The sequence below is a fragment of the Peromyscus leucopus genome, chromosome 3 (assembly GCF_004664715.2).
Source record: "Peromyscus leucopus breed LL Stock chromosome 3, UCI_PerLeu_2.1, whole genome shotgun sequence".
Classification (NCBI taxonomy): domain Eukaryota; kingdom Metazoa; phylum Chordata; class Mammalia; order Rodentia; family Cricetidae; genus Peromyscus; species Peromyscus leucopus.
The window spans coordinates 22,331,197-22,357,594 of record NC_051065.1 but is presented as its reverse complement, the minus strand read 5'-3'; the positions used below and the strand labels follow the sequence as shown (position 1 = coordinate 22,357,594).

Sequence of the window (26,398 nt, the reverse complement as noted above, 5' to 3'; positions counted from 1 at the left end):
CTGATATGAGAAACTGGTGGGAGATTTTTAAGTGTGGACTCTGAATTAAGTTATAGTATTGCCACATTAAATGCCATGATTTGGGGAGCGGGGGTTGAGAGAAGCAACAGGGTTGTCGCCTTCCTTTTCCATAAGGGTCCTTCAAGGGTCATCTGAGCAAAACCCTTAACTGCTACAGCAATTGAAATTTAGTTTTTGTTGGTATAGATCAAGAATACTAATTAGTTTAACAGGATTTGAGGAGCATGTAGTTCAACTTTGGAGTTGGTGAGTTTTCAGTCCAATAAAACAACATGAAGGTCGGTGAGTATGACCTAGTAGCTGTGGATGCAGCCCCCGCCCTGCTGGGGGCACAGCAGACAGTTGCAGAGCAATTGGCTGGTATGACTGCAGCTGATTTCCCTTTGTACAACCAGAATGATGTCTTTTGTGCTATGTCTCACTCTGTGAGATAAAGGATAACGTGTGGGGTGCGGTGAGTGGATATCCAGGGCAAAGCTCTTCTTAACCATACACTATTTTCCCCTATTTTGATCTGACTGTAACTCAATCTATTTCTTTTTAACATTGGTTTAAAACAAAATTGAAGGCAATTTTATTATCTACTAGCAATTTATTTAAACACATATTAAACTCTCTCTTTTCTTGTTCATTTAAATTTTAAAACAACTTAATTTGTATTCAAAATTTTAAAAATAAACCCAAATGTGAAGAGCTCTAAGGAAAAGATGTGCTTCTGTATTATACTGAAGTGGTACAAAAGAATCAGAATAATAAGCATTCGGATACTTCTATAAGTCAATTTAACACAAACATCACTTTTCTTATTCATCATTGATCAGGAAAGATTCAATAGAAACCTCTTCAATATTGGCATCAAAAATTCACTTTCATTAAGAAAGATGAGAATTATTTTGACATTAAAACTCACTGTCATCTGATAAAAACTGAAAGAATTCAGTTGTGTTTTCACTTTATAACTTATAATACATGATTTCCATGTAAATTCACTCCACTGGGTTGAACAATAGATACAAATTGGATTATAAACTCCAGAGCAACAAAATCAAATTATAGCTTTAGAATGAAACACCAAAAAGAGCACTGAATAATTTTTTTTTAGGTCAAAGAGCATGAGAATTGAAATTAAGTGCTTGAAGCTAGAGGGGTACAATTTGTCTCTATATTTGTTATTATTATTTGTATTTTTTCCTGTTAAAATTAACCTGTTTACACTTACAGCACTTACTAATTGCTAGAGGATTTCTGATTTTAATATTTTGAGAAAATTAAAATTAAACAACACATAGAATATGTGGAATAACAAATAAAAACAAACAGGAGAACAAATGGAATCCAGAAAATTTACAAAAAATCCTAAGAGCAAAATGTCAATTATAACAGTAAACATGCTTGGAGTATATTTTCCTCTCAATACACAGTAACTTTTCATTTTTTTAAAACTAATACCAAATCCTGCTTATCCTCATAAGAAAATAAAATGAAGCAGAACTGAGCAACATAAGAAAAATTATCTGATACCAACAAACCGAAAGAAAGTTTAAAAAAATTAAAATTGCATGGCATCTCCATTTCTGAGGTAAGGCTGGTTGGTACAACTAAAAAACAGTAAAATAAAATAAAGTAACTTTTCTGGATCAATAAGCAATTACAGTATATTTATTACACTAATTTATGTGTCCCACTCGTTTTGAGGGGAGTTGGAAATTTTTATGCACACCTCTCCCTCCGTTGTCAGTTGCTTTATAGTGTGTGTGTGTGTGTGTGTGTGTGTGTGTGTGTGTGTGTGTGCACATATTCTCTTATTAATTTTGGTCATTTTTGGAAAGCACTTAAGAATACCTTATGTAGTGTGGTATGGGCAATAGTTTGTCCTATACATGTAATTTAGCCTTCATCTATGCATTTATTGATGGAGGTGTTTTCATTTTAGCATACAAAAGAGTTGTTTTCGACCATGTGGTCGACCAGTTTGCTGTATACTCTTTCCCCCTACCCTTTCTTCTTTCCAGAAGGAGACCTGGGCCCTCACCTGCACCTTCCTCTAATTCTGCTTTATGGGTCCTTTATTTGGAAGCTGGAGCGGGATTCGAGCCTTGGCAGCATTGTAGCCTAACTGACCATTTCTTTAGGGAGTTAGACTTGGCTAGGGAAGCTTGTGACAAATCTTCCCACAGCCGTTCTCCAACTGCTAAGCAGCAAAGATATTTATGTCACAGCGCGTCTCCACACCTGCGGTCAGGGATTTCACGCGGCTTGGGGCTCATTTCACGCAGAACAGGAGGAAGGGCGTTGCAGCGGCTTTCCCAGGCTGAACATGAGCTCATCTTTCCTGCTAGCTGTCCCACACTACCCTCAGACTTCAAGAAGGGCAGAAAACACGCCACTGTTGCCGGCACTTTTTCCCTTATGATGCTCTTTAGGGACAGTTGGATCTGCTGTGTGTTAAATTGGTAGAATGGAACACACACACACACACACACACACACACACACACACACACACACACACACACACACACGAGATTCTTGGTGTACTTTGTAACCGGGAGACCCCATGCGGGCACAGGCCATTCCTGTTGATATTTTTATAAGGACTGAAAGAACCTATTTGGTTCTTTAATAAAACATGACTCTCATGTATGTGGCTCTCTTTTGGGAGCATTTCTAGCCTCCTGCTCACTGGAGGGGGCTGGTTTCGTTAAATTAAGATTTAGAATGGAAAAATGATTTAAATAGTGTGTATTAAAAGTATTTAAACTAGACTATGTAAATTATGCCTCCAGATGTAGAAGATCCAACAAAGTAAATTCGTTAAGTGGCTGAATTTAATAGAAATCAAATATGGTATATTCCTAGGGCTGGGATTACAGTTGCTGAGAAATTCAGGTCAAAGACCATCAGCTGGACTTGGATGGGGTTTTTGCCAGTGAAATGATGGACGCCCCATTGTTGGGGCAGCTGATGCTGAGGCTGGCAAGGATCCTGGGAACATGTTTTAAAAAAGACCCTTTGCTGGCAAGAGGAGTAGAGATGACTTCATGGGACTTTTGAGTCTAGAATTGCTTTGCTTTTATTACCAATTATTTTTGCTGGGTTTTTTTGACACAGTGTTTTTAACTTTTAAAAAGTCTAAACAGAAATAACTGTCCACTCCCTGAAGTTACTGTTCTTTTGTTTTGTTGCTGTTCCCAGACTGACCTCACATGACCCTGGTGATGACAAGGTTGAGGGCTGGAGTGAAAACCAGAATCCCCCTTAATACACTCTGTGTTGGTTTTGAAAACCCAAAGTGAGTTTTTCCTCATCAGCTAAAGTATGTAAAATGCACACACTATCAAACAGACACATTCGATTTCACTTCCTGTTATATCAAATAAGATGCTGTAAGTGCACAGACATAGAGTATGAGGACTGAAGTAAATGCTATGTTACCTGGAACTTTTGCCCATAACACCTTTGGAGATGTTAATTTTATATTCTCAGGACATCATTAGCTCACTAACTCTAACAAGGACTACTCTTCATGGTAGGATTTTTATGTTAGATGACCCTCCTGGGTCTTATCTCATGGGCTGGCCTGTTCAAGAAGAGTGGTAGGGCTTCTAGAAATTTCTAGAAATGTTATTCAAGTGTAAGGAGGCAGATCCTGCTTTAGCCTGCATGTTCTAGCTGGTAGCCAGAACTTTAGTCTGCATATTCTAGCTGGCATTCAGAACATCCAACCCAAAGACATCATGTGTTCATTTAATAGAACCCACTTTTCTTTGAAGTCTATAGGTGTTCGCTATGCTCTATTAGTACTTCAGCTTATTGTATTCCAACTGTTGGATGTAGAGAGCTTTTTTGGTTATTTGAAGAAATGAATGGAGAGTATTAAGTAAATCTTATTTTTAATTGTCATTATGCTAACAATTTTACTTTTTTTTTTCTCCTTAAAATTCAGGAGCAAAATGTTGGATTTGGATATTTTTATGTGATATTTCCTCCCCACAAAACCACATTAATACCAACTACCCTTGAATAAAGAACTTGAAGAAGGGTCGAAGTAGCTGTTCTGTTTTCCGGACAAAGAGGCAGAGTAGTTGTGTGGCCTTCTAGACATCGCACAGGTTGTCCAGGTAGAGTTTGGGTTAGAGCAGAGGCACCCCATCGGAACTCAACCCCAGTGGGCTTTTATTAAACTTAGAAAACCATGTTTTCTAAGTTTCTAAGTTTCTAACCACTTAGAAATTTCATGAAAAACAGCTGGTTGCGATAAAGTAATGAGACAGAGCCAGCCATTTCTGTACCCATTCGACCGGTTTCTACCAGAGGTTCTCAGACAAGCCGTCTTATCAAAGTGCTCAGAACATGAACGAGGAGATTTTGCTTCAAAAAAAAATTTGTGGAACTGTCCTAATGTGTAAGCCCAGCAACAAGTGTCTATTCAAGACATCCTCAGGGTCCTGGATGTTAGTGTCTCTGGACGTCCCTACCCTTGTGTTCTTCAAATGAGCCCACACATAGCTCCAGCTCTGCCGATGAATGCTATGTAATGTGGGCATAGGAATAATTTTGAGTGACAGTTCCTGATGGTAAGGCTCCAACTCTGTATGTGTTCTTTCTGAAAATTCATCTCCTTCAGAAATTTTGAGGGACATGACACCTCCTGTATTCTCTAACTCTTCTCATAAAAACTCCTCTTAGATGCCATGCAACAATAGGTAAACATGGAAGTCCACCTCTCACCCTTCCTCAGACTCACATACTGCATCTGGTATAATCATTTTTCCTTGTCTTAAGAATCAATTGTATTGGTGGTAAAGTGATTTGCTTTAATAACTAAGGAGTGCTTTTGCAAATTACGGTTTCTGACTCTTTATTGGAGGGGAGTATAAATAAGTTAAGTTAAACAATAATTAGATACTATTCCTAATTAATGATCAATTATGATGCAATTATTTGACCTGTAGCTAAGGAAGAGTTAAAAGAACCAAGGGAAAATTCTCAGAAAAACCAATAAAAAATTAAATAAGCAATCAAACAAACAGAATCAAAGGACATAACACTCATAATATTTCTCTTCCATATCATCTGCTTTAAAACAAAAATACATTTTTCTCAGCATTGAGGTTAAAGAATACAAAAATTTATGAATGGGATTAATACTGAATTCTGTGTAATTCTAGCATTATATAATCTTTGCCCAAGGATACATGAACTAGTTAAAATAAGACACATTTTTAAAAAGTCCATAAACAAAAACTTAATCTCATTAAGATAAAATTTTATAAGACTTTATTTCCTATTCTTAGTGATTATTAAAATGCTAATCCATGTATTTGTGTTGGCCAGTTGTAAATTTCTAATAATTATAAAGCTAATTTAGTCCAACGGTATTTTTTATGAATGTGTCTACACCTGAGTGGAGGAATTAAAATTTTTATTTTTGAGTCTCTTAAGATTTCAATTTGCATACTCTTTTTTTCCCAGAGACTTTTCATGGTAAGATTAAAAAGCAATCAAGTAAAAATTATTTCCATGTAAGAAAAGTACTTCATTGAGTATGCTATTTCCTTATTTTTCAGAAAGAGGAAAAGAAATAAATTAAAGCATGTGATCAAAATACAATATGTAAAATGTAAAAGTTTTAGTTGATAGACATCTGCCAATAATTCAAGGAAGGCTGTATATACAGAGAGTCATGTCAGGTTTGTGTTTTCATTTCATGATGCTCACAGTGGGGGGCCTGAATGCAGCTGTCCATTTTATTGACCAGTGAAGTCTTCTATCAAATAGAATCTTAGAGACTGAACGGTGAATAAGGACACTTAGGCCTCTGTTGCTTGCTTCATTATTCATTTACTTATCTATTTTTATGTGGTGTGTGTGTGTGTGTGTGTGTGTGTGTGTGTCTGTGTGTGTCTGTGTGTGTCTGTGTGTATGCAGATGTACACAGCCATGCTGTCTGAGTAGAGGCCAGGGGTCAGTGCTGGACATGAGTATCTTCCTTTAGTGTTCTTGGCTTTATATTTTGAGACAGTATCTTCCATTGAACCTGGAGCTTAGCATTCTCATTAGGGTGGAGAGCCAGAGAGCCCCAGGGACACTCCAGTTTCCTCCCCCAACCTATTGGGGTTACAGATGTATCTCACTGAGCCAGGCTTCTGCGTGGGTGCTGTGGATCTGAACTCAGGTCCTCAACTTTGGGCTGTGCTTTATCCACTGAGTCATTTTCCCAGGCCCTCTTTTTTGATAGTTATGAGCAGTATCTCACTTTTCATGTGATTCTCATGATTATTAATTTTGTACTACTTTTCCACTAGGGAAATCGAGTGAGAGAGAAGAGGGTATTGGGTAGAAAAAAGAGAATAAGACCTGTTGTACTAGAATTTCCAGCTGTTTTTTGAGCATTCTTAGTTTGTAAACTGCTTAGTTTGTAAACCATCCAGTTTCGGAAAAGGACACTACTCTTGGGGCTAGGAATGAGGTTATTATTTTTCATAGAGAGTTCCCCAAGAGAACAATTTTAGGGTAAGAATTATGGTCAGGGTAAGAACCAAAATGAGAACTAAGAGTCTGATCTGAGAATGAGCCCAGGCCAGCTGGTTATAGAAGCCAAGTATAGCTCAAGGGCTTGATGGAGTCCTTACAAAGTGGAGATGGTGGAAAGCAAAGGCCTATGTTTGTAACTAACTGTGGCGTGTGGGCAGTAAACAATGCTTGGGCAAAAATATTCAAAGGGAGCTATATTCTCCAACATGGCCATATGCTGGTATAGCAAGAGGCCTTTAAGCTGAATGATCGTCCCGGTCACTCAGTGTCTTATCTTTCAAAGAGGCAGATCAGCAACCCAGTTAAATACAGTGATTTACTCCAGAACAGTGACAGGGTTCAGCATACTTTGCCCTGCTTTCAGTAAATATCACAGATGTCAAAATGTGAGGCGAGATCCTTTTGATTTTTCTCAGTATAGGACATTTAATTGTTGTTTACAGTTCACTACTATATGATGCTATTTTCCTTTTATAAGTAAATTTGTAGACAAAGCTGCTAATGTAATCAAAGCTAATGGAATGACTTTAGAATTAAACAAGGTTTCCATTTGGATTAAACACACACACACACACACACACACACACACACACACACTCGGGTGTGGGGAGGATGACAAAGTGCTACCTGACATATTCAAATAGTTACAATGTACTGTGTCTTTAATCTGAATTGCCTGAAGAACTGTTGGATCTGAGCTGCCTGTTGTCTGCCTAGCTTTGAGTACAATTCAGATGCAGAGGAGATACCAGTGGCTCTAGAGACCCCCAATTCCACAGCAGTAATCTTGGCTGTGCAAATTTCCAAGAAGTTTACTAAAAAGTCTGTAATGTTTAAAGACCCGTTTTCAAGTTTCATTGCTTTTTCTTATATCCCAGGAAGAAAAAATAAAAATAAACACAGAGTATAAATCTTTGAAGCAAGAAGGCTTAAGTGGATCTCAGATTAACATATAAACCCCACCCCCCAAAAATACCAGAACTCAAACTCATTTGATCCTAAAATATATTTTCAAAAATAAACTAAATGCCCTGAGGTATATGTTTAAGCACTCTAGGTATAAAACAAGCCCATCCTGAGACTTGCAACCAAGTTTAAGAAGATAGTTCTTTGAACACAAAGGGCACTGATGTTAGCACTGTGCCACCTGCTGGACATCACGTCTACTCCTAGGGAACGCACTCAACAGTTTGGAAATGTGTATTTCAGCCACAAGGCTTCAGCCAGATGAAGTTTGAACTATGTAGTCAAAACTCTCTGAAAACTTTGGTAACAAATTATGTTTCTTTTACTATTGAAGGCTTTTTTCTTTTGCTAATGAGTCACATATTCAGAACAATACTAAAATGTTCAAACAAGAACATTCAGCATACAACCTTTCTTCATGGGTTTTTTCAGTGTTAGCTGTTGTAGATCTACCCCATAACCACAATCACAGGTTATTGGTAGGCATTAGAGCAAACATGAAGGGCATTTTTTCAAAAGGTTATAGCAATGTCTTAGCTACTGTCACCTGACCTTTTGGGAAAACACATCTTAGAACAATTTTTTATTTTTATTTTTTTGGCAGGGAAGGGGTTATAGCTCATGGATAGAGGAAATAGACAGTTATAAGCCCTCTATGCACACAGATAACATAAGTTATCAACTAGCAGTAAGTAAAATATTTATCAGTGCTAATTAAAAAAGTCCACTAAATTTAAATATTTATACTGAAAACAAAGAAAGTCAGTGTTACAAAAAAATAGAATGCATATAGCCCTGACTTCTGCGAAGATGTACATTAAGGCTAAGTGGTCTTGGCCATTGTTAATTTGCCTCCCAAACTTTTAATTTCCTCTACAAGGTGAGTTGTTTGACTTACAAAGTGGCTATGGAATTAAGTAAGATAACACACCCTTCTCAAGACCTCAGACATAGCAGGTATTTAGAAGAGATTATGAGTGGCACAGATTAAACACGACTGGTATGCACATATACACGCTTTAAAATAAACCAGGGTTTATTCTAACCTCTTGGCTTGAAGCATAGTTTAATCATGTTTGTTCTATAGCTTTTGTATGAATGATATTTGCATTTATTTATCTTTTGTCATTATCTCCATACATGAAGTGTTGCTATATTAATAGATATATAATATTTATTATATTATAATAATTTATATATATATTATTATTAAATAGATGTAAATTTCAAATAACAGGCTATGAGAAGAAATGACAGGGAAAGAGGCTGAATAGGAGTCTCTTATCTCCTATGTAATGTGCCTCTGATATGGTAAAAATGGAATTTCTTTTGCTCATTTGGACAGGATAGGCCATGTTCAGTGTAGCATGTCTGACAGCTCCTGGGAACAAACCACAGACGTTCGTTCCCACTAGAAAATATGCATACAACATTTGTTTCTGTGGAACGGAGAAGACAAGAGAATATGTTTTTATATTTATCCAATGGAACCCAGAACCTTGATTTTCTTTTTCTTTTGACATGTGTTGTATTATTTTTAGAAAGTTTTAAAGCAAAATGGTGGAGATACACCATGGACAAGTTGTTCACCGAGACCCTGTGGAAGAGAGTGTAGGTTGGCTTCTGAAGGGCCACAGGTGTGAATCGCAGGACAGATTTTGTTAAAGAGCTGGCCAATAAGGAAAAGACCTGGAGGTTCTGAGGAAGGATTAAGGACAGGATGCCTGAGCAGGCAGAGGTTTTATTAAGATTGCCAGCAGGGTCTGTTCCTGAATTAACATTTTATGGTGCTAGGTTTACAACTTCATCTTGTAGAATTACTCTTGTGGGTTTTTATTTTCCCCAAAAACTTTAGAAGAAGCTTAAGGTAATGGTAATGAAGAAGTATGGAGTGAGATTTCCATCAGGGTTAGCAAAATCCCTTCTCAACAAAATGTACATTATATATGACGGGCCAAGGAGACATATTTGAGATCCAAGATCAAGCAGGAAGGACAACCACGCAGGGCAGAGTCTACCTCTCCACCCTTCCATGGTCACAACCAATCTTCTAGTGTGGCACTTACTCTCACGGTGCCTAGATGTGGCACTAGTGTCTTTCTCAAAATAGAGCGGAAACATCAGAAATCATAAGAACATGAGCCAACCATTTTTGCTTTTGTTATATTAGCTTGTTCAAGAAGTTTGTACCTTAACATCAACTTTGAAACTTGCCGAGGTCAAAAGAGAAACCTTTATACTGTTGATCTGTGTTTTACATAGTGTGAGCTTTTTGTGGGGTTTGATTAATTCCCATGAGTTTGCTTCACTGCTTCCTGTTGGTTTTGGTGTATGAGAGGGTGTATATTTTAATAAATATATAATAATTTATTATATAAAATATAATATATTATATAAAAATATAATAATTATTTAATAAATAAGCAATAAATAAATATTTAATAAATCATGAAAGTTGGTGTACAAATTATGCTTCTATTGTAAATATAACCTTTATTTGAAGCTCTATTTACTCAACAGTATATTTATCATGAAGTCACACTTCTTAGAAAGAGACAGAAGTTTTCAACACTTTAAGGGGACCTGCTTGTGTTTCGCTTTGTAGATTTAGAAGCACACTGGGTATACATGCTTTTCTAAAAGAAGGGGTGTAGGTGGGAGGAGGGTGAATGAGAGAGAAGCTAGATGGTACAAGTGACTCGTGATTAAAGGTGAACCTCCTAATGTCATATTCCACTTTTAATTTAAGTGAGGGGTGATATAGCCGGATAATAGGGGTACAGAGTGCATCAATAGCTGATTGGAAAGAAAATTTATGACCCATCAGCAATATTGTCCCTAGTTTAAGCCAAGCGCCAATCCAAATGGAAGTCTACTCTTTAGGAATAAGACAAATGCAAAATTATAAAAACAGAGTCAGTGGATATCCCGTTTGCCAAGTCGCATGTATAATACATGGGCCTGCAGAGCACTTTCACATAGTACACACTATCAGGAATGCGCGGTTATTTACCCACATTGTCGTCACACACCCTTTAGCAGTGACAGTAACCTAGAGAGGCAGGAACTAACAGCCCTACATAGCGAGAGGAAACTGAGGCACGAAATGTGAAGCTGCTTGCTTTAGGCCACTTCATCAGTAAATAGGGTGGAATGTTTGATCTGAGAATCTCTGACATCACAGTCCCCATAATTAACTACCGCACGAAGCAGCCTGGCGAAGCTGGCTACAGGGAACTTCAAGGCTCCATCTCCCTAGGACTTGATGGGTGTTAGGAATTTCTGTATGAGCAGTCCTGACCAGAGCAAGCAGGACTACTGCTCCTTTGCCAGAACCCCACATGGGGCTGGAAAATCCCTTTGAGAAATAGTAGGTGGTCAGGAGTCTGAGCTGTCAGAAGGGGATTTTGATGCAATCAGGTTTCAGCTATGGCCCACCATGTTCGTACTGCAAAACAGAGCAGGCCCACTTAACTCAGGCCTTTGGGGGTCTCTGGAGAAGCTAGTGGAAGGCTAACTCATTAGGAAGTGGCAATGGAGGAAATGGCAGGGCCTCACACTCCTGGGGTCACAGGGCTGGTACAAATAAATTGGATATGATTCTCATGTGGAAAAGTCGTTTATGAAATAGAATTAAAAGCAACAGTTTGGATGGTGCCTGTCTTCAACTTGTTTGAAAATCCTTTCAAACAGTTGTCCAAGTGAAGATATTGAATTCCAAACTTTTTAAAGTGTTTATTGATGTAGGCAAGCAACAATATCAAAGAATCATTGATGAAGCACAGCATAGTGCTTACCAAGTTTATTAAAACAGGCAGAAATGGAAATAATATATATTCCCAAATCATATCTTTAAAAAGTGAGTTTTAGAATACAAGAATTTGGTGACAAGAGAACTAGACTTGGCCTGGCTGGTAGATTGAGGTGTTTTTTTTGTTTGTTTTGTTTTTTGTTTTGTTTTGTTTTTTAAATCATATTTGTGCTCTATTTTAATTTTAGTTAAAACATTCCATATCCACTGTGGTCTTTTTCAACTGTGTAAAAAGGATAAAATTTACCTTTAATGGAAAGGAAATCTAGAGAGAAAAGGGGTTTGGCATGGCACAGACGGCTGAATCCACTAGCTAGCTATAAGTTAACTAGATACTTATAGGTATTTGAATTTGTCAAGAATAGGGCAAGACTGCTTTAAAATAGCAAGGTAGGTCTGGACAGTGAAAATAAGGATGGAGTTTTCCTGGGTGCTTTGCTCTCAGTATGAAAGCAGAGTCTAAATCTGTAGGGCATGAATGCCCCTACCTGAGAGATAGAAAGGATGTTCTAATTGCATCCCAAGACCTGGCTATGTGCTCATCACCTTTTAAAGAGGTTTTATTTTAAAATATCTTATTAACTGTTTTATAATTCTTTTAACAGAATTTTAAAAATTTACATTTTAAATGTATGTTAAAGGGAACTTTTACTTTGTACTTGAACACATTAAATAGGCTGACACCAGTTCTTAAATATAACTTCTCAGAAGTAAAACAAATCAACAACTCTAACATTCCTTGTACTTTTGTGTATAGAATGTACAACACTGTAAACAGACTCATTAACCCATTTAGATGTGTTTTTCTGGGGATTTCTTTTCCTAATGTGCAATGGGCATCTTTCCAGTGCAGCTCAGTGCCTGCTGTAACATACTGAAGGGTCCTCTGTGTTTAGGCAGCATCCACTTTTGAAGAATTACAGATAATAATAGAAAGAACATTCTAGAGACACTAAGAGACAGGGACTAAAGATTTATAATTTTGTTAAGGAGACTGTAAGTAGAAATATTGGGTTAGTAATAATATTTTCTGCTTCTCCCTGATAACTACAGAGGTCAAGCCCTTTACGATAATAACTTTGGCTGTTTTTCTCTTCTTTTGCAACTCCCTGCTTATAACTTTTCCATTTAAAATGCTTGTTCCTCTTTCTTCTAAGAACAGGAACCTTTCTTTCCCCCGTGTTTGATAATTTATCTATGATTCGAGGAGTTCTGAGTTCAGATTTCGGTTTGCCTAATTTCTGACAGCGATTTTGGGAGTTCCCTGATGTTGCTAATTCTCAGATCATGTATATACAAATGATGATAAAAACACACACTTACTAATATCCTTAAAAATTAAAGTTGTCAAGTAAGACTTATACATGCCAGTGTTTTACAAAGTGGTGTTTTAATGTGTACATATACTACGGAATGGTTAAGTTAAGCTAATGAAAATGTAGGAAGAAAGGATCAGCTTTTTCCCCCTTGAGTGCTAAAATTAAGACAATGATTGTAAAGTTTTAGAATGGTGTGTGTGTGTGTGTGTGTGTGTGTGTGTGTGTGTCTATACATCTGTGTGTGTAGAGTGTCATTTAAATGAAATCTGTCTGCTTTATGTATAGGTAATACTCTTTTTATTTTAAGAAACAATCACTAGTAGAATACAGTCATCATTTTTTGTGTTTTGCTTAGGATGCTTAGGTCTTGGTTTATAAAAAATATTTTTCTATATTTCTCCTAGTATACCAGTATTGATTTGTGATACTGTAGAAGGTATACTTCTTTGATAATTGTCTGCTATTTTCTCAGTGGTTTTATTTGATAATCCTGTCACAAGCTAAACTCCAATGTGTAGCTAGACCCTTATTCTGTTTTATTGACTTGTCCCTTTCTGTATCAATACCATTGGTATTCTCTCCTCAGCTTCAGGGCATGTTGGCCCTTCAAAAACAAAGCCCTCACTTTTAAACAATTTATTTTAATTATTATTTATTTATGTAATGTGTTTATGCATTTACTCACTGCCTATCTTCAGCTTTCATGTACTTGCAGGGATACCTGGCCTCAATTTTCTTTATCACTGGGCCACACTGCCTAAAACAGTGACTAACTTGAATAAACAAAAGAAATCTAATTTAGACTTGGACTTTTCTGCTATTACTTTAGATATATCCATTGTTAAACTAGTCACGAAGAGAATAAACAAAGCAAAAGGCACAGAAACTCGTGTAACTACTGCCCTACCTCTAATTTTAGCAGGAAATAAAGTAATTCTTGCTTTTCATGTAAGTATTCTGTCAGTGGCAGTTAGTTTCAAAGGCAGTCATATTGCTAGGTTGTGATTATTTTGCACACTGTGGCTTGGTAGTGCTTATTTTTTTCTTTTTTCTATTTAAAAGAAAATCATTTACACTGCCATTTGTTTTAGAGAGAAAAATGTAACTATTTCTTGAAAATTTCATCTTTCAAGATCTAGATGAATGCTGTTTGAAGTAAACAGAGCTTTGTTTTCCTTCTGTACCTCCCTGAAGCTCAGAAAGATGTGGACAGTGAGCGGTTCAGTTTCCTGTGTCTTGTTGCACTTCACAGTCTTGTAAATATAACTTTTAAATTATATTAATCGATGTTTAAGTAGAACAAGTGTCAATTTCTTTTTTAATTAACCTATTTTTTTTCCTGATGTGAATTGAGAAATATTGAAATTGGGAATATTGGAAGCACAGGAAATACTATAAGCCTGAGTAATGGCAAAGCAAACCACTCCAGGCAGGCTTCCCTCAGAAGTGACCATGCTCTATCAGTGTTTTGCTGACCTTCTCATTGTGCAGAAAAATACTGAGTCTGGAGAAGGCTGAGCAGCACTGGACATCAGCAGCCAACCTGAAACTTCTGGGACTATTGGAAGGCAGGGAGGCATGCAGGTCAAAACACATGCCTGGGGTTATTTGTGAATGTCATAACTTGACCAAGAGCACCGAGAAGACCTGGTCGTGTGTCAGATACAAAAACTGTGACTATCAGCCCACCTTAGCCGACATCAGACACTCTGGGAATGGGGCCCATATGCTGATACTTGACAGACTCTTCAGCTGATGCTTTTCTGGACTTAAGTTTTAGAAACACTGCTTTGGTTCAACGAGGCGATGGGTAGGCTGAAATTATTTGGGAGGTTAAAACATCAGACATATATTAAAATCCTTGCCTCAAACATCAACCTCCATGTCAAAAGGATAAAAAGGAAGTTGAAAGCATGGGGGAAAAACTTAGCAAGACTGTTAATAAATTGTAACTTTAAAATTTGGTGAAAGTTAGGCAAGTTTCCATAGAATCTTTTACAAGGATTCCCAAGTGAATAATATCCTAAGGATAGACCTTCTTAATTGGATACCAATGAGACAAACTCTTCTATTTCCACCCCCATCTGCTAAGGCATAAATCAGTTCCTCATCATTCCCTTCCAGCAAAGCTGGGTTGATTGCGTTTTTCCAGATTGTCTATCAGGAGGGGTCTTCCACAGTCTTTTGGGATACAGGCTAAGGCCTTTGTCCTTTTGTGGCCCAGCAAAAGGATTTATATTAAAAATCAAGACTATTATTGGATACAAATTATTCCCACTCTCTGCAACAAACCTGTAGTTACAAAGATAGATACCATAATGTCTCTTCTATTTCACTTTGAGTGGTGGTGGGGAGGCGTTGGCAAAGTACCCAGGCACTTGAAAAAGCATTTTGAATATTTCTACTCACTAATTTTTAATGGAACAAAGTTAATCTTTGAAGAATATTTTTGTCTTTTAGCATAAATATTTTAAAGCCATTTTCATAAATTAGTATAACAACTGAAATTTTCAGAATTATCTCCCATTGCCTTGCTCACACTTCGCACTGGTGTCTTTCTCTAGTATAATGCTAACTGTCCTCGGGGACTCAGTCTTGCTACATCCCTATCTGGTGATTGACACACCATGTGACAACTTCTCTGCTGCAATTTTGCACCCAAATTACAAGAAAGTATGAAACCTAATTGATAACAGTTAAAAAAAAAAAGCTTAAGCTACTCATTCTCACAACATGGGGTATACTCGATATTGGCTTGCATCTATATATGAGAAGCCGCTATTTCAGTTCCAGATGTGTGAGGGACTTGAACAAGAAGTAGAATGCTTCACTAAGAAACAAAAACAAGCCCCGTGGAAGAAAGGAAAAGGAATTGGTTTCCTTCCTCATTTGTCTCTCCCGAGGACTGAACTAGAGCACACTTCTGCTTTCTTACTAAAAAGACAGAAACCTCTTATTCTTTAGCATTAGGGTAGAAAAAAATCCATGTATGCAACTATTTTAATCTCCTATTTACAATTAAAGTTATACTGTACTCTAGACAAAGCAGGTCACTGTATAGGTAACTTAACCACAAAGCAAAGATTCCTGACAAAACTTAGGATCTGCACTTTAGGAAAAGGGATCTGTTGATATGCCCTGGTCATCTAGTGAACCTTCTTTTACAGATACACAACCATTTGGTTCACATTCGAGTCTATTTTCTCATTAAATCTATGACCTTCGGCTACAACCTTCTTTATTCACTGAAGGGTCTTCCTTGTGTAGTCTGATGATCTTATACAATTTCTGTGAGTCTGCTTTAAAGCATCTCTCACTGGCCTGATATGTACAATAAATCATTTTAGATTTCTTCTGCTTTTCCTACTGAGAAGCTCTCATGCTGTGTCCATATGTACAAGGACATATAAGGTGCACACTTTCAGAATGATGAAGGCACATTCAAACCACATGAGTCTGAGATTGCCATCAGCAGAACTGCGCAGTGGGCTACCATGAAAACAAAGGTCATGATGCATATAGAAGTGGGAGAGGATAATGAAAGAAACTGGAATATGAGAAGAGAAAGGGTCGAGCCTTAACTCCATCACCTAACTAGATGAGGTGTTTCAGCTCATACTTTAATCTGAACTGTACTTTTCTCAATTGTAAAATGAAGACTAAATAACAAGAATATATAAGGGGTCAGGGATGTAATTCAGTGACAGAGTGCTATCCTGATATGTATTTGGCGATAGGTTTGATACTTACCACAATAGAACAAAAAAAACCTGAGAGAGAGATAGAGATAGAGAGATAGAGATAGAGAGATCTAAATCAAATCTTCATAAATCTGCGTGTGTGTGTGTGTGTGTGTGTGTGTGTGTGTGTGTGTGTGTTCTCAGGATGACACCATGGCTGCTGGAGGAGCATTGCTCTCTGCAATGATGAGTGCCTATCGAAGGATAGGGGTAGTGTCACTCTCATTCACATCTATTCTGCGTCTCTTCAATGTCTTTAAGAGTCAGAAGTGATGTGCATTTTAAGCATAAAGCTTAAGTCTTGGGGAAACCTGTGAAATGTATTTTTGGTAACCCCTTTCATTATTGCATTCTTTTGCCTTTTTATTTTTAGAGGTCAGAATCTTATTGTATATGAATTAGTGCCATTCTCTCCAAATGTCCCAAGTATGAGGCAGAGGGCATAAGACTGACAAATTTTTAATGAATGTGTTCAAATGTAAATATCAGCCAGTCCGACCATGATTAGATTAAAAAGGGATATTATTGCTCTGCAAAAGAAAGATTATGTTCCCAGAACAAAGTGCAGTCCTTTGTAGGGAAAGGTTCTAGTAGTTAGGGAAGCTCTTGACATTGTCTTTGAGCTTCTCATTTTGCTACTAGACAGTGAAACTCTGCCATGGATTAGTAGATCACATTTGAGAACAATTGTTTTCAATTAAAAGCCACATGGAACCCTGAAAAGCCACAAACTCAGTACCAAGCAGATGTGATCAAGCATATAAGCTCTGCTTTCAGTATGAGTGCAGCATAGTGACTCAGACCATAGTGTGGTGGGTTGAGTCTAGGTTCAAATCTTGCCTCTGCTTTTAGTTATATGATCTTTCTTCAGATTTGTAAGCTTCATTACCCTCTGGACTTATTTGAGAAAAATGAAACCACCTGTGACTACTGCATGAATTAAATGAGGGTAATTCTTCCAATAGCTATTACAGTAAGCCCTTATATTAGTTAAAAATGATTGCATTGGCACACTACTAATGATTAGAATTAACATCTTAATTCTAATTTCTTCTTATTATATTCTTTAATTTTTCAGTCCTAGTGTCTGTGAACTAGAGGTAACAAAGGTTTCCCTCTCCATGTATGTTCATATACTATTTGGCAAATATATATCTGAAACTGAGTTGTAATACACACTGTCTGTTCTGGAACTCTGCCTAGAAATATTGTGAGAGAAAGGAGAAATAAAACTAATGAATACCTTTAATATATAGTATGCAAGTCCCAGCTTCTCTCCCACCCTGCACTTCAGCTGCCTGCCCAGTCTCCTCAAGGTGCCCTTGTCTCCCACACCTTCTGCCTACCATCAGCACTATGGTTAAGTCTGAAACCACACCCTTTTCATATTAAGATTATCTCTTGCAAGCTAGACATTTCTGATGATGGAGTAAGACAAAGAGGCAAACCCTCCTGCATTATTGTGATCTTAATAATTTCTTAATAATGACCCAGTAATTTCCTAATTCTTGAGGAAGTTGAATAATTTGATGTAAAGCAGGTAAGTTCTACTTCAATAGTTTTTCTTTTACTATTCTAAAATTGAGCTGTAACACTAGAGGAAAAAACTTTAGATTAAACGTGTTTTTACAATAGAATATAAGAAATGTGTAAGAGAAATAAATGAAAGAGTTGAAATTAATATGAATGTAGATATGGTAAATAAACAAAAGCTGACATAGTAAATAAAAATCACTTGCATGAGACCAAGTAGCCTGACCATGCCTGAAGGACACACAGTTTTCTTTGAGTTTCTGAATGGACCATCCCCATCCTGTCCCCCCTCCTGACACGCATTTGGTCCAAGTACACAGAGTGCCCAGGCAGTCATCAGATAGGGAAATGAGACTGTTCAGGGAACATGGAAAAGAGCTGTCACACTCCAAAATAGAGCCTGGAAAGTTTATCATCTCTGAGTGAATAGGAAAATTGACTGTTTTTAGACTAATTAAAATTCAATGTATTTTCATTTGCCATTTTGGGCCCACACATTTATTTTCCCCTCCACATCATTAAAACCACAGATACCATGGGTTTCTGACTAGTTTTAATGGAAATAGGCAAAATATAGTTTTAATATTCTTTTAAAAATCCTGTTATACTGAGTTGTGTTTAACATTTTTGAGAGAAATTGCATCTTTGAAATAATAAATCAACTTTTTTTTCCATTTGATTTTGCTTTTTTATGAATGAAATTGTCACCTTGGAAAAGTACAATTTCCATTTCTGGTAAACCACAGTGCACAGTGGAATACTATAAGCCTGGGTATAAGCATGGCAGCTGCAGAGGAAATATTTAGAATAAGGAAAACTTTTATTATTTCTATATATTTTCCAAGACAGGAATTCATGGATCTGCTGTTTAAAAACAAACAAAATGCAAAAGTGAAAGACATTTTACATTAAGATAACTTTGGCTGTCATGAATTTAATAGTAAGTACATTTCTCCTTTCTGATTTACTTACACTCTGGCTCTCCTTGGAATCATTTTCAAATCTGGTGTGTGGAAGCCGTGATGTCTAGTTTCTTCTTGTGTGGAAGGCGCTCTAATGACACTTACCTTAGGTGGATACTGCAAATATAAAATGCATTAAAATCAGTAAAAAGTACAGAATGTTATAGGCTCATAGTGAGCTTTAATAAAGTGGTAGATATATTTACCATTATTATTTTTTATTGAGATTTTTTAATAAACATCTCCATTTTGTATACATGGTTTCTTACAAGCTCTTAACTAGTTCTAAAATCATTCTTAAGTTTGAAAACATATCATTTACAAGTTGGATATAATGATATAGTACCTTCTTCTTTTAGTTAGTTTTACATTGGCTCTTAAGTCCTTAATATTCTTAACCATAGTGTAAAGATTAGCATTTTGGAATTAACACTCAGACTTAATATACAAAGGAAATATCATTATTGCTGAATATATATATATTTTTCCTGAAGGGAGTTAAGCACAGTTTTCCCTGCATGCAGAAAGCAGGATTTGTGGGAATAGGGTACATATAGTTGATTTGAGCATGGGAGGGTATCAAAAGAGACAGAAAGAGACGTGGGGATGCTCAAGCAAAGGCGCTTTTCCTTGGGAAGTTATACATCCGGACCACACAGGCTTACTGAGTGAGTTGAAAGGACTGGGCATACCAGGAGAATAGACAGATTAACTAAGATAGCCCAGTCTTGTTCACATGTTTCATTCTCTGTTCACCTGAGGGTAGTGGTGCCCGAGGATTCCTGCAAATGCTCATGGCTTCCAGTCACCTTGTCAGCTCCTCAGAGAGAGCACTGACATGGAGTCAGGGGATGGGACTCTCCCCACAGATATCTCGCCTTTTGCTGGGGGAACTATGACACTTCTACTGTGGTCTCCTCCCTAATGAAAGCATTGGACTCCTGATCTTAATAAAGGTCAAATATTAATTACCAAGAAAACATATGGCACCACCTTAAAGGCAGAAGTGCCATTTTAACAAATTAAAATGCAGCTCAATGATATTATAACAATCAAATTGGACATCAAGCTGCTACTCCTCAATTGTGCCTAGGTATTAATATTTTAGTAGCTAAAAAGAAAAGCCAGGTTTCTCATTGACCTGCTATTCACTAAGATAACATATCTAATTTGTAAGAATATATATTTTCCTCATGGGATGCAACAAAATTATTTTCATTTTCAATGGGAAAAGAAGCAACCTAGTAAATTCTTATTTTTCCTGAATTGGCCCCCGAGCTATGATCATTTGCTTGGTTGGGGTTTTGCCTTAATGCCATCTTTGCAGTCTATGTGATGTTAGGGATGAAAAAGTGTTCTAATATTGTCCTGACCTTTTAACCTTGTCGTAGGCCCAGGCAAGAAGGTGCTGAAGCAATTTGCATTATTGTGTGCTCTGTGCCATGAACTTCCTTGTATCTTGGACTAAAGAGATTCCATCCAGATGCCCCTAAACATCAATATTCTCTGCAGGACACCCTTATGCTTGCCAGAATTCTACCTGTCCCACATAAGAATAGAAAAATCATTACACTGAAAGTTGGGTTAATTAATATATGAGTTGAGTCAATTTAAAATTAAAATTGACAGCAATACAATTTGTCTTTTCTTTTACCCTTGTTGCCTGAGATGGCTTCACAAGGATCATTCTAGAGAGAAAAAGCTCCTTAAATAACCAGGCTTTTCTTTAGGAGTTGCTATTATTTACTACAAAGTGAGAATTTCCCTAATTATATTCATAGGGTAAGGTATTTTTTTGTTTTAGAGCTTCAGGGAAGTATAAACAGAGTTTTCATGTTCTGTGGTCATCAAATTGCTGTTAATATTAGTAAATTCATTTGATTACTGCTTTAAAAAGGAGTTGGTTAAATAATAAAAGCCTAAAATTCAAAATCAATATTACATTTCACATTTTGGGTGCTGTGAAGAAATGTCCTGCTTATATATTTAGGCATCTAGAACATTCTATCAATATAGGAGGGGCTTGGACTATTCCTAGCTGTGTCAAAAAGTTGGAATTTGGGGATAATTACAGTCATAGTGCCTGTAGCCCCACTGGATGGAATGCTAGGCTTGAAGTCTTCAGGTAGACAAGTTAGCATGTGTGTGGAGAGAGGCTCCTCATTCCATCTGTTGCAAAAGCTTGACCACTGACAATGATTAATATTCTAATTATACTTTTTTTAAAGTCTTGAAATCACCACCAAATGTCATTAATTGGAGTAGCAGAGAGAACAATGCTAGTCAACATTAGACTTGAGTTGTAGCTCTGCCACATTTAGGAATCCAGGAATTTTAGCAAGTTTTTAATCCTGCTTCCTCATTGCTGGATTGGTCTTGATAATATCCTGTAAGGACACAGGATACTATAAGGGTGTCCTGAGAAGTGACTGAATACTTTTGCATCCAACACACAGTAGGCTACAATGTATTGTCATTGCTTATGTTACTATTTTGTTGTATCTCTCAAAGTCAGAAGGCTTATCTTAAAGAAGATAGATTTTTTTCTTTAGTATGAGTTGTTTCAGATTCTAGTCTGTACTGGGGAAATAAGAAAACCCTTGACCACAAATGTATAAATAGCACCCAGTTAGCTTCATCCTAGTGCAAGAAGCAGGGGTATAACTATTCTTCAAGATCAATGATAGATTGGTTTCAGGACCAAAAAACTGTGGACAATTAATTTCTATATGGAAAACGGTGCGGTATTGGATTGTAATCCAAATCACATGCTCTCGTATACTTTTAATTATTCTGGACTACATGTAATAACTGCTATAATGTAAATGCTATTCGAAGACTTGTTTTTATTTTTAATTATGTGTATGTGCACATGTCAGTAGTCTGTACATATGAGTACAGGTGCCTATGGGGGCCAGTGACATCAGCTACCCCTGGAGCTGGAGTTACAGGCAGCTGTGAGTCATCTGACATGTATGCTGGGAATTGAACTTGGTCCTCTGAAAGAGCAGTGTTTGGTCTTAACTGCTGAGCCATCTCTCCAGCTACTGTAGACGCCATTTAAATGTGTGCTTGGCTGGACTGTTTAGGAGACAGTGACAGGAAAAAGCAGCCTGCCCATATTCGGTAAAGATTTAGTTTTTCAAAAAGCTGTTGTCAGCATGGGTGCAAAAATCCAAGTCTGCAGACCCCATAGGCAAAGACTGTCTGCTTCACTCTGTGATTTCCAGGGGTTCTGCTATTTAGCCGGAGTGGTGGCCCAGAAGCTCCTCTACATATGCACTGGCAAACACGGACTGAAGCCTGAAGCAGGAGAATGGGTGGAATAAGCCTCAAAATGAAAACAGATGATTGATTTGGAGAGAGTATCACAGAGAAGTGTCTGAAAGTTTTGGGACAATCACAAATTAGTGCTTCAAAATAAAACTTTAAGCTTTGCAGTAACAAAAATCCCTTCAGGAAAAAAAAATGTTAGCATCACTATAGCTAAACTGAAGTAAGTTTTAACTCATCCCATTATGAGCATAGAAAGCTGTCTGGATTTTCTGAGAAGATGGGACAAATGGATGACTGTCCTGTGTAATCCTGAATGGAAAGAAGGGAAGTTAACATGTATTCATAATTAAAAAGGAAACGTCATGAAACAACCAGAAAAGATTTCATCTAATCATCCATTAGATAGAACATTTGTTCTAAAACCTTTTTTATACAACTTCCAAGGATATAATCATTCTGAGAATAGTTTGTATATGCTGAAATACTAGAATTCCTAGAAGGGTAGGGTTTATAAAGCCTTTATTGGTCTTTCCCCAATATGTTATTGTAATAAAGAGATTAATTATTGTCAAAAGAGAATGAATGCACTGTATGAAAGGAAACATACTATACACATATTAAATGTGTGAACACACACCAGCACACACACATGTACATACACTCACCGTCTCCCATGCACAGATCCTGTGGAGTCTTTAAAAGACTGATATAAGGCTGTGAGACTGCATTTTGTTTGAGGGGTCAGTGGCTGTCAGTGAAGACTGAAAAAAGGAAGCAGCACTTAAGCTGAAGTTGAGGTTGTACAGTTTTTAAAAATGAGAGATAAGTGCTTTTCAAACTGACTGAAATGACTGTACAACTCACACTTCCATTTCCATCCCTTGAAGCAGGCACCCCAGGCTGTAGCCGTGGCCAGCTCTCTTCCTTCCCTAGCTTCTGCTTACTCTTTCAGACCTCTTGGCTTTCCTCCTGGCTTCCAAGGGGCTATTGGCTCTGTACTTTTCTGTTCAACTAGCCTCTCATGTTTTCAGAAGGCTTCTTTTCCATTTGTCCCTTAAAATTTGGTGTTCCCAAAGGCTCTGTCTTAGATGATTAGCTTTCCATTTTAATTTCCATCTTTGATTTCTTTCTTTCCTCTTTCTTTTAACTCCTTTGTACTGTTAGCTGCTAAAACCGCACTGAAGTTATTCTAATGTTTAAATCTAGTATCAAAGTCTTTGGAGGCATGAATGTCTGTCTATATCTACTTCTATGGAATACCACCATGTAGATAAAACAAAATACATCATGTTTCTTTTTTTTCTTCCAAATTTAACTCTAAATCTTTCTGATTCAAAATACTTCTCGTCCACGCTAGGTGATTGATGCTGCAAGTCTCGTGCTATCTGTGAAGGAAACCTTGAATTCCTCATACTACTGGGCAGTACCTTCATTCAGCTCACCTCCAATTTTTATCATTGATCAAACCCTTAAAATATCATCTTTAAAATAATTTCCAGACTGTTTTTTCCTATTCTATCCCCAACAAAGTGGCCCTAATTGATTCTCTTTCTGTTGCTTTAATAAGACTCCTGGCTTTCCATTAATTTGTATCCACCCCACTTTCAAACTGGTTTTCATAATATTTTTTTCAACGTGATTCATTCAAATGGGAAATTTGATCATTGTCCCTTACATTAGTTCTTTCAACCCCCACCCTTTTCTTCAGGATAAAATGCAATCTCTTTAGTTCAGCTGGCACATGGGCTTCTTGGTAAGTTATTGGGGGTCTGCCAACCTGATGGGTGCAGCCCATGCATCTTCAGTTTCCCAAATCACCACATTGCTTCAAGCTTTGAAGCCTTATATTTTTATTTGTTTTTAATAAACAATCTAGTTCCTTTCTGTAACACAACTCATGTCTTCCTCTCTTTATTCAGCTTCTTCTGTGTTATCATTTTAATGCCAACTCATGTCCTCTTTAAAAGGATCACCTCCCTAGAAGCTGTTCCTGCTTCCCACTTCAGAGCACTATGGCAGTGCATACCCCTGGTTGGGTAATTGTTGGGTTGTCTTTCTAGTTTCCTCAAACCAGGGACTAAAATTTATCATAATAGTCTCTGACCAAAACATAATAAAAATTTAGTAAAATCTTATTTAGTATTAAAATCTGAGTGATGAAATCATGGCAAAAATTTGTTATGTTATGGGGGAATAATTAACATTCTCTGAAGGATGGACATGTTAGGTCTGAAATGCTGGATTTTGAGGCTCCAGACAAATAATGCACAGCTTCTGGGATAAGAGCTGTTGGGAGAAACATAAACCAAAGCAAAGCAGTCTATCAGCTGAACCATTATAAATGGACATGGACACACACACACACACACACACACACACACACACACACACACACCAGTATTGAGGAAATAGAATGTAAACTGAGGTTGACAGGCAAGGGCAAAAGGTTGAAAGTGAAGGATGGACTCTAAATTTGGAGTCAATTTTTCTAGTATAACTGCAACTCCAGAACTGGAATTAAGGGGCTGCTGAGATTTTCACCCTATCATTGATGGGGGAAAAGTCAGATGGGTTATATCATGAAACTTCTTAAATAACATTCTGAAGAGGGGGGCTATACCCTTGGAAAGCACTCAATAATTGTGAACAGAGGGTGACAAGACCAGAGCTTGCAATTATTCTGGCTATGTTTTGAATTCAACACACAGGGACTGGAATGTGGTTGAATATTAAAATATTTTGATAATAGTAATAAGGGGTGACTGTGGAGCTGCTAAGAAAGCATAGCATCCATTAGAAATTCAAAGTACTCTTGAGACTTGATAAGATGTAAAAGAGGCATATATTGCCATAAAGAAATTTTAGTGCAACAACATAGTTAAATATTGTTTACAGAAATATTGATTGCATTGCCCTGAACCACGTACTTTTTTTTGGAGAATTAACCCATGTTTACAGAATGTTGCACATGCTTTCTTTAAATAAGGAGAAACTTCCTTCGGAACAAGGCAAAGCTTTACGTTTCAAGTGTCCACAGGTGCCCATCGGTGTCAGGCAGCTGAGGGGAGCTGCAGACACAGGCTAGCAAGCACAGCGGGGGTCTGAGGGAAGGGGGCTTCCAAACCAGCCTGGGACCAGGGACTTTTGCTGTGCTCTTTGACAGACATTTCCTTTTCTAAAAAATTGTTTTTTTTTGTCTTTAGGAATAAAGACAGAACTACATTCTAAACCCACACATCCACACTGCTTTGGGAAACTGAGTCATGAAAATTGCACTGAACAGTATTAAGGAACATAAAGCAATGGCATTTCTACTGATTTGTCCTTAATGTTCCAATCCCATGATTTTCTTGAAAAATACAAATTTCAAGATCTGTAACCTCGTCATAGATCAGTTTTCTAACCTTATACAATGAGGCCAGAAGCACATGATTTTTGTGTACTGATGAATTTTAAAACAACCTATAACCATTTTAACAACACAAAGTATTACCATTTGGGTTTTCATCAGCTGGAACTCTGGAAGATCAAATCAACAATTGAATAACACATAGCTGTCATACCAAACCATGCTTTTAATTATACTTAAGATGGAAGAAATGCCAATTTCTGAGTGAAGTAATCACTCTATTTATTTATGCTTATTTTCTACTAGATGAAAATCTAGTAGAAATCCTTGAGGACAAGGATATGACTTTTTATGTACTGTCAGACTTAAATCAATAGTTGGCATTTAATAAATAATCAAAATGTTTATGAATAAATGATATTTAATTATATAACACATAGAGCCTACTATGCACAAAGTAACTACCCAAATTCTTTACAAATATTAATTCATTTAATCCACATTAAATAAAATCTTTTAAATAGATTTAGCCTTTTTAACCCAGAAAGGTTGAATTACTTGCCTGATTCACGCAGTCGAAAGTGATGGAGCCAGGAGTCTTGCCCGAGCACAGCTATGTCAGAATCTTTGCTCTTACCTTATATCACTTGCAAATAGACACTGTCTTTAAAACTTTAAGGACATAAATATCCATCCAATGTATGTTCTTAATGATGCAATTGAACTCACAATAAGAAGGTATGGGTTTGAGCACATTTTTAGTTTACTTGATTTGTGGCATTAAGCAAGTTTATTAGCATAATGGAACCTCAATTTTATCATACATAAAATCAGGGCAGTATTTTTTTTTAATCTCAAAAGCTTATTATGAGCTTTACAAAACTG

The 26,398-nt window shown here is 37.0% G+C and overlaps 1 protein-coding gene across 2 annotated transcripts in view; it reads right to left on the bottom strand.

Moving 5' to 3' along the window:
- Positions 1-26,398, bottom strand: part of Calcr (calcitonin receptor) — a 78,915-nt gene that overhangs the window by 49,582 nt on the left and 2,935 nt on the right. For both annotated transcript variants that reach the window (XM_028869791.2, XM_028869793.2), the window contains exon 3: positions 18,899-19,005. In XM_028869791.2, the coding sequence (XP_028725624.1) occupies positions 18,899-18,921 (23 nt within the window). In that variant the 5' untranslated portion in view covers positions 18,922-19,005. The remainder of the gene's footprint in view (positions 1-18,898; positions 19,006-26,398) is intronic.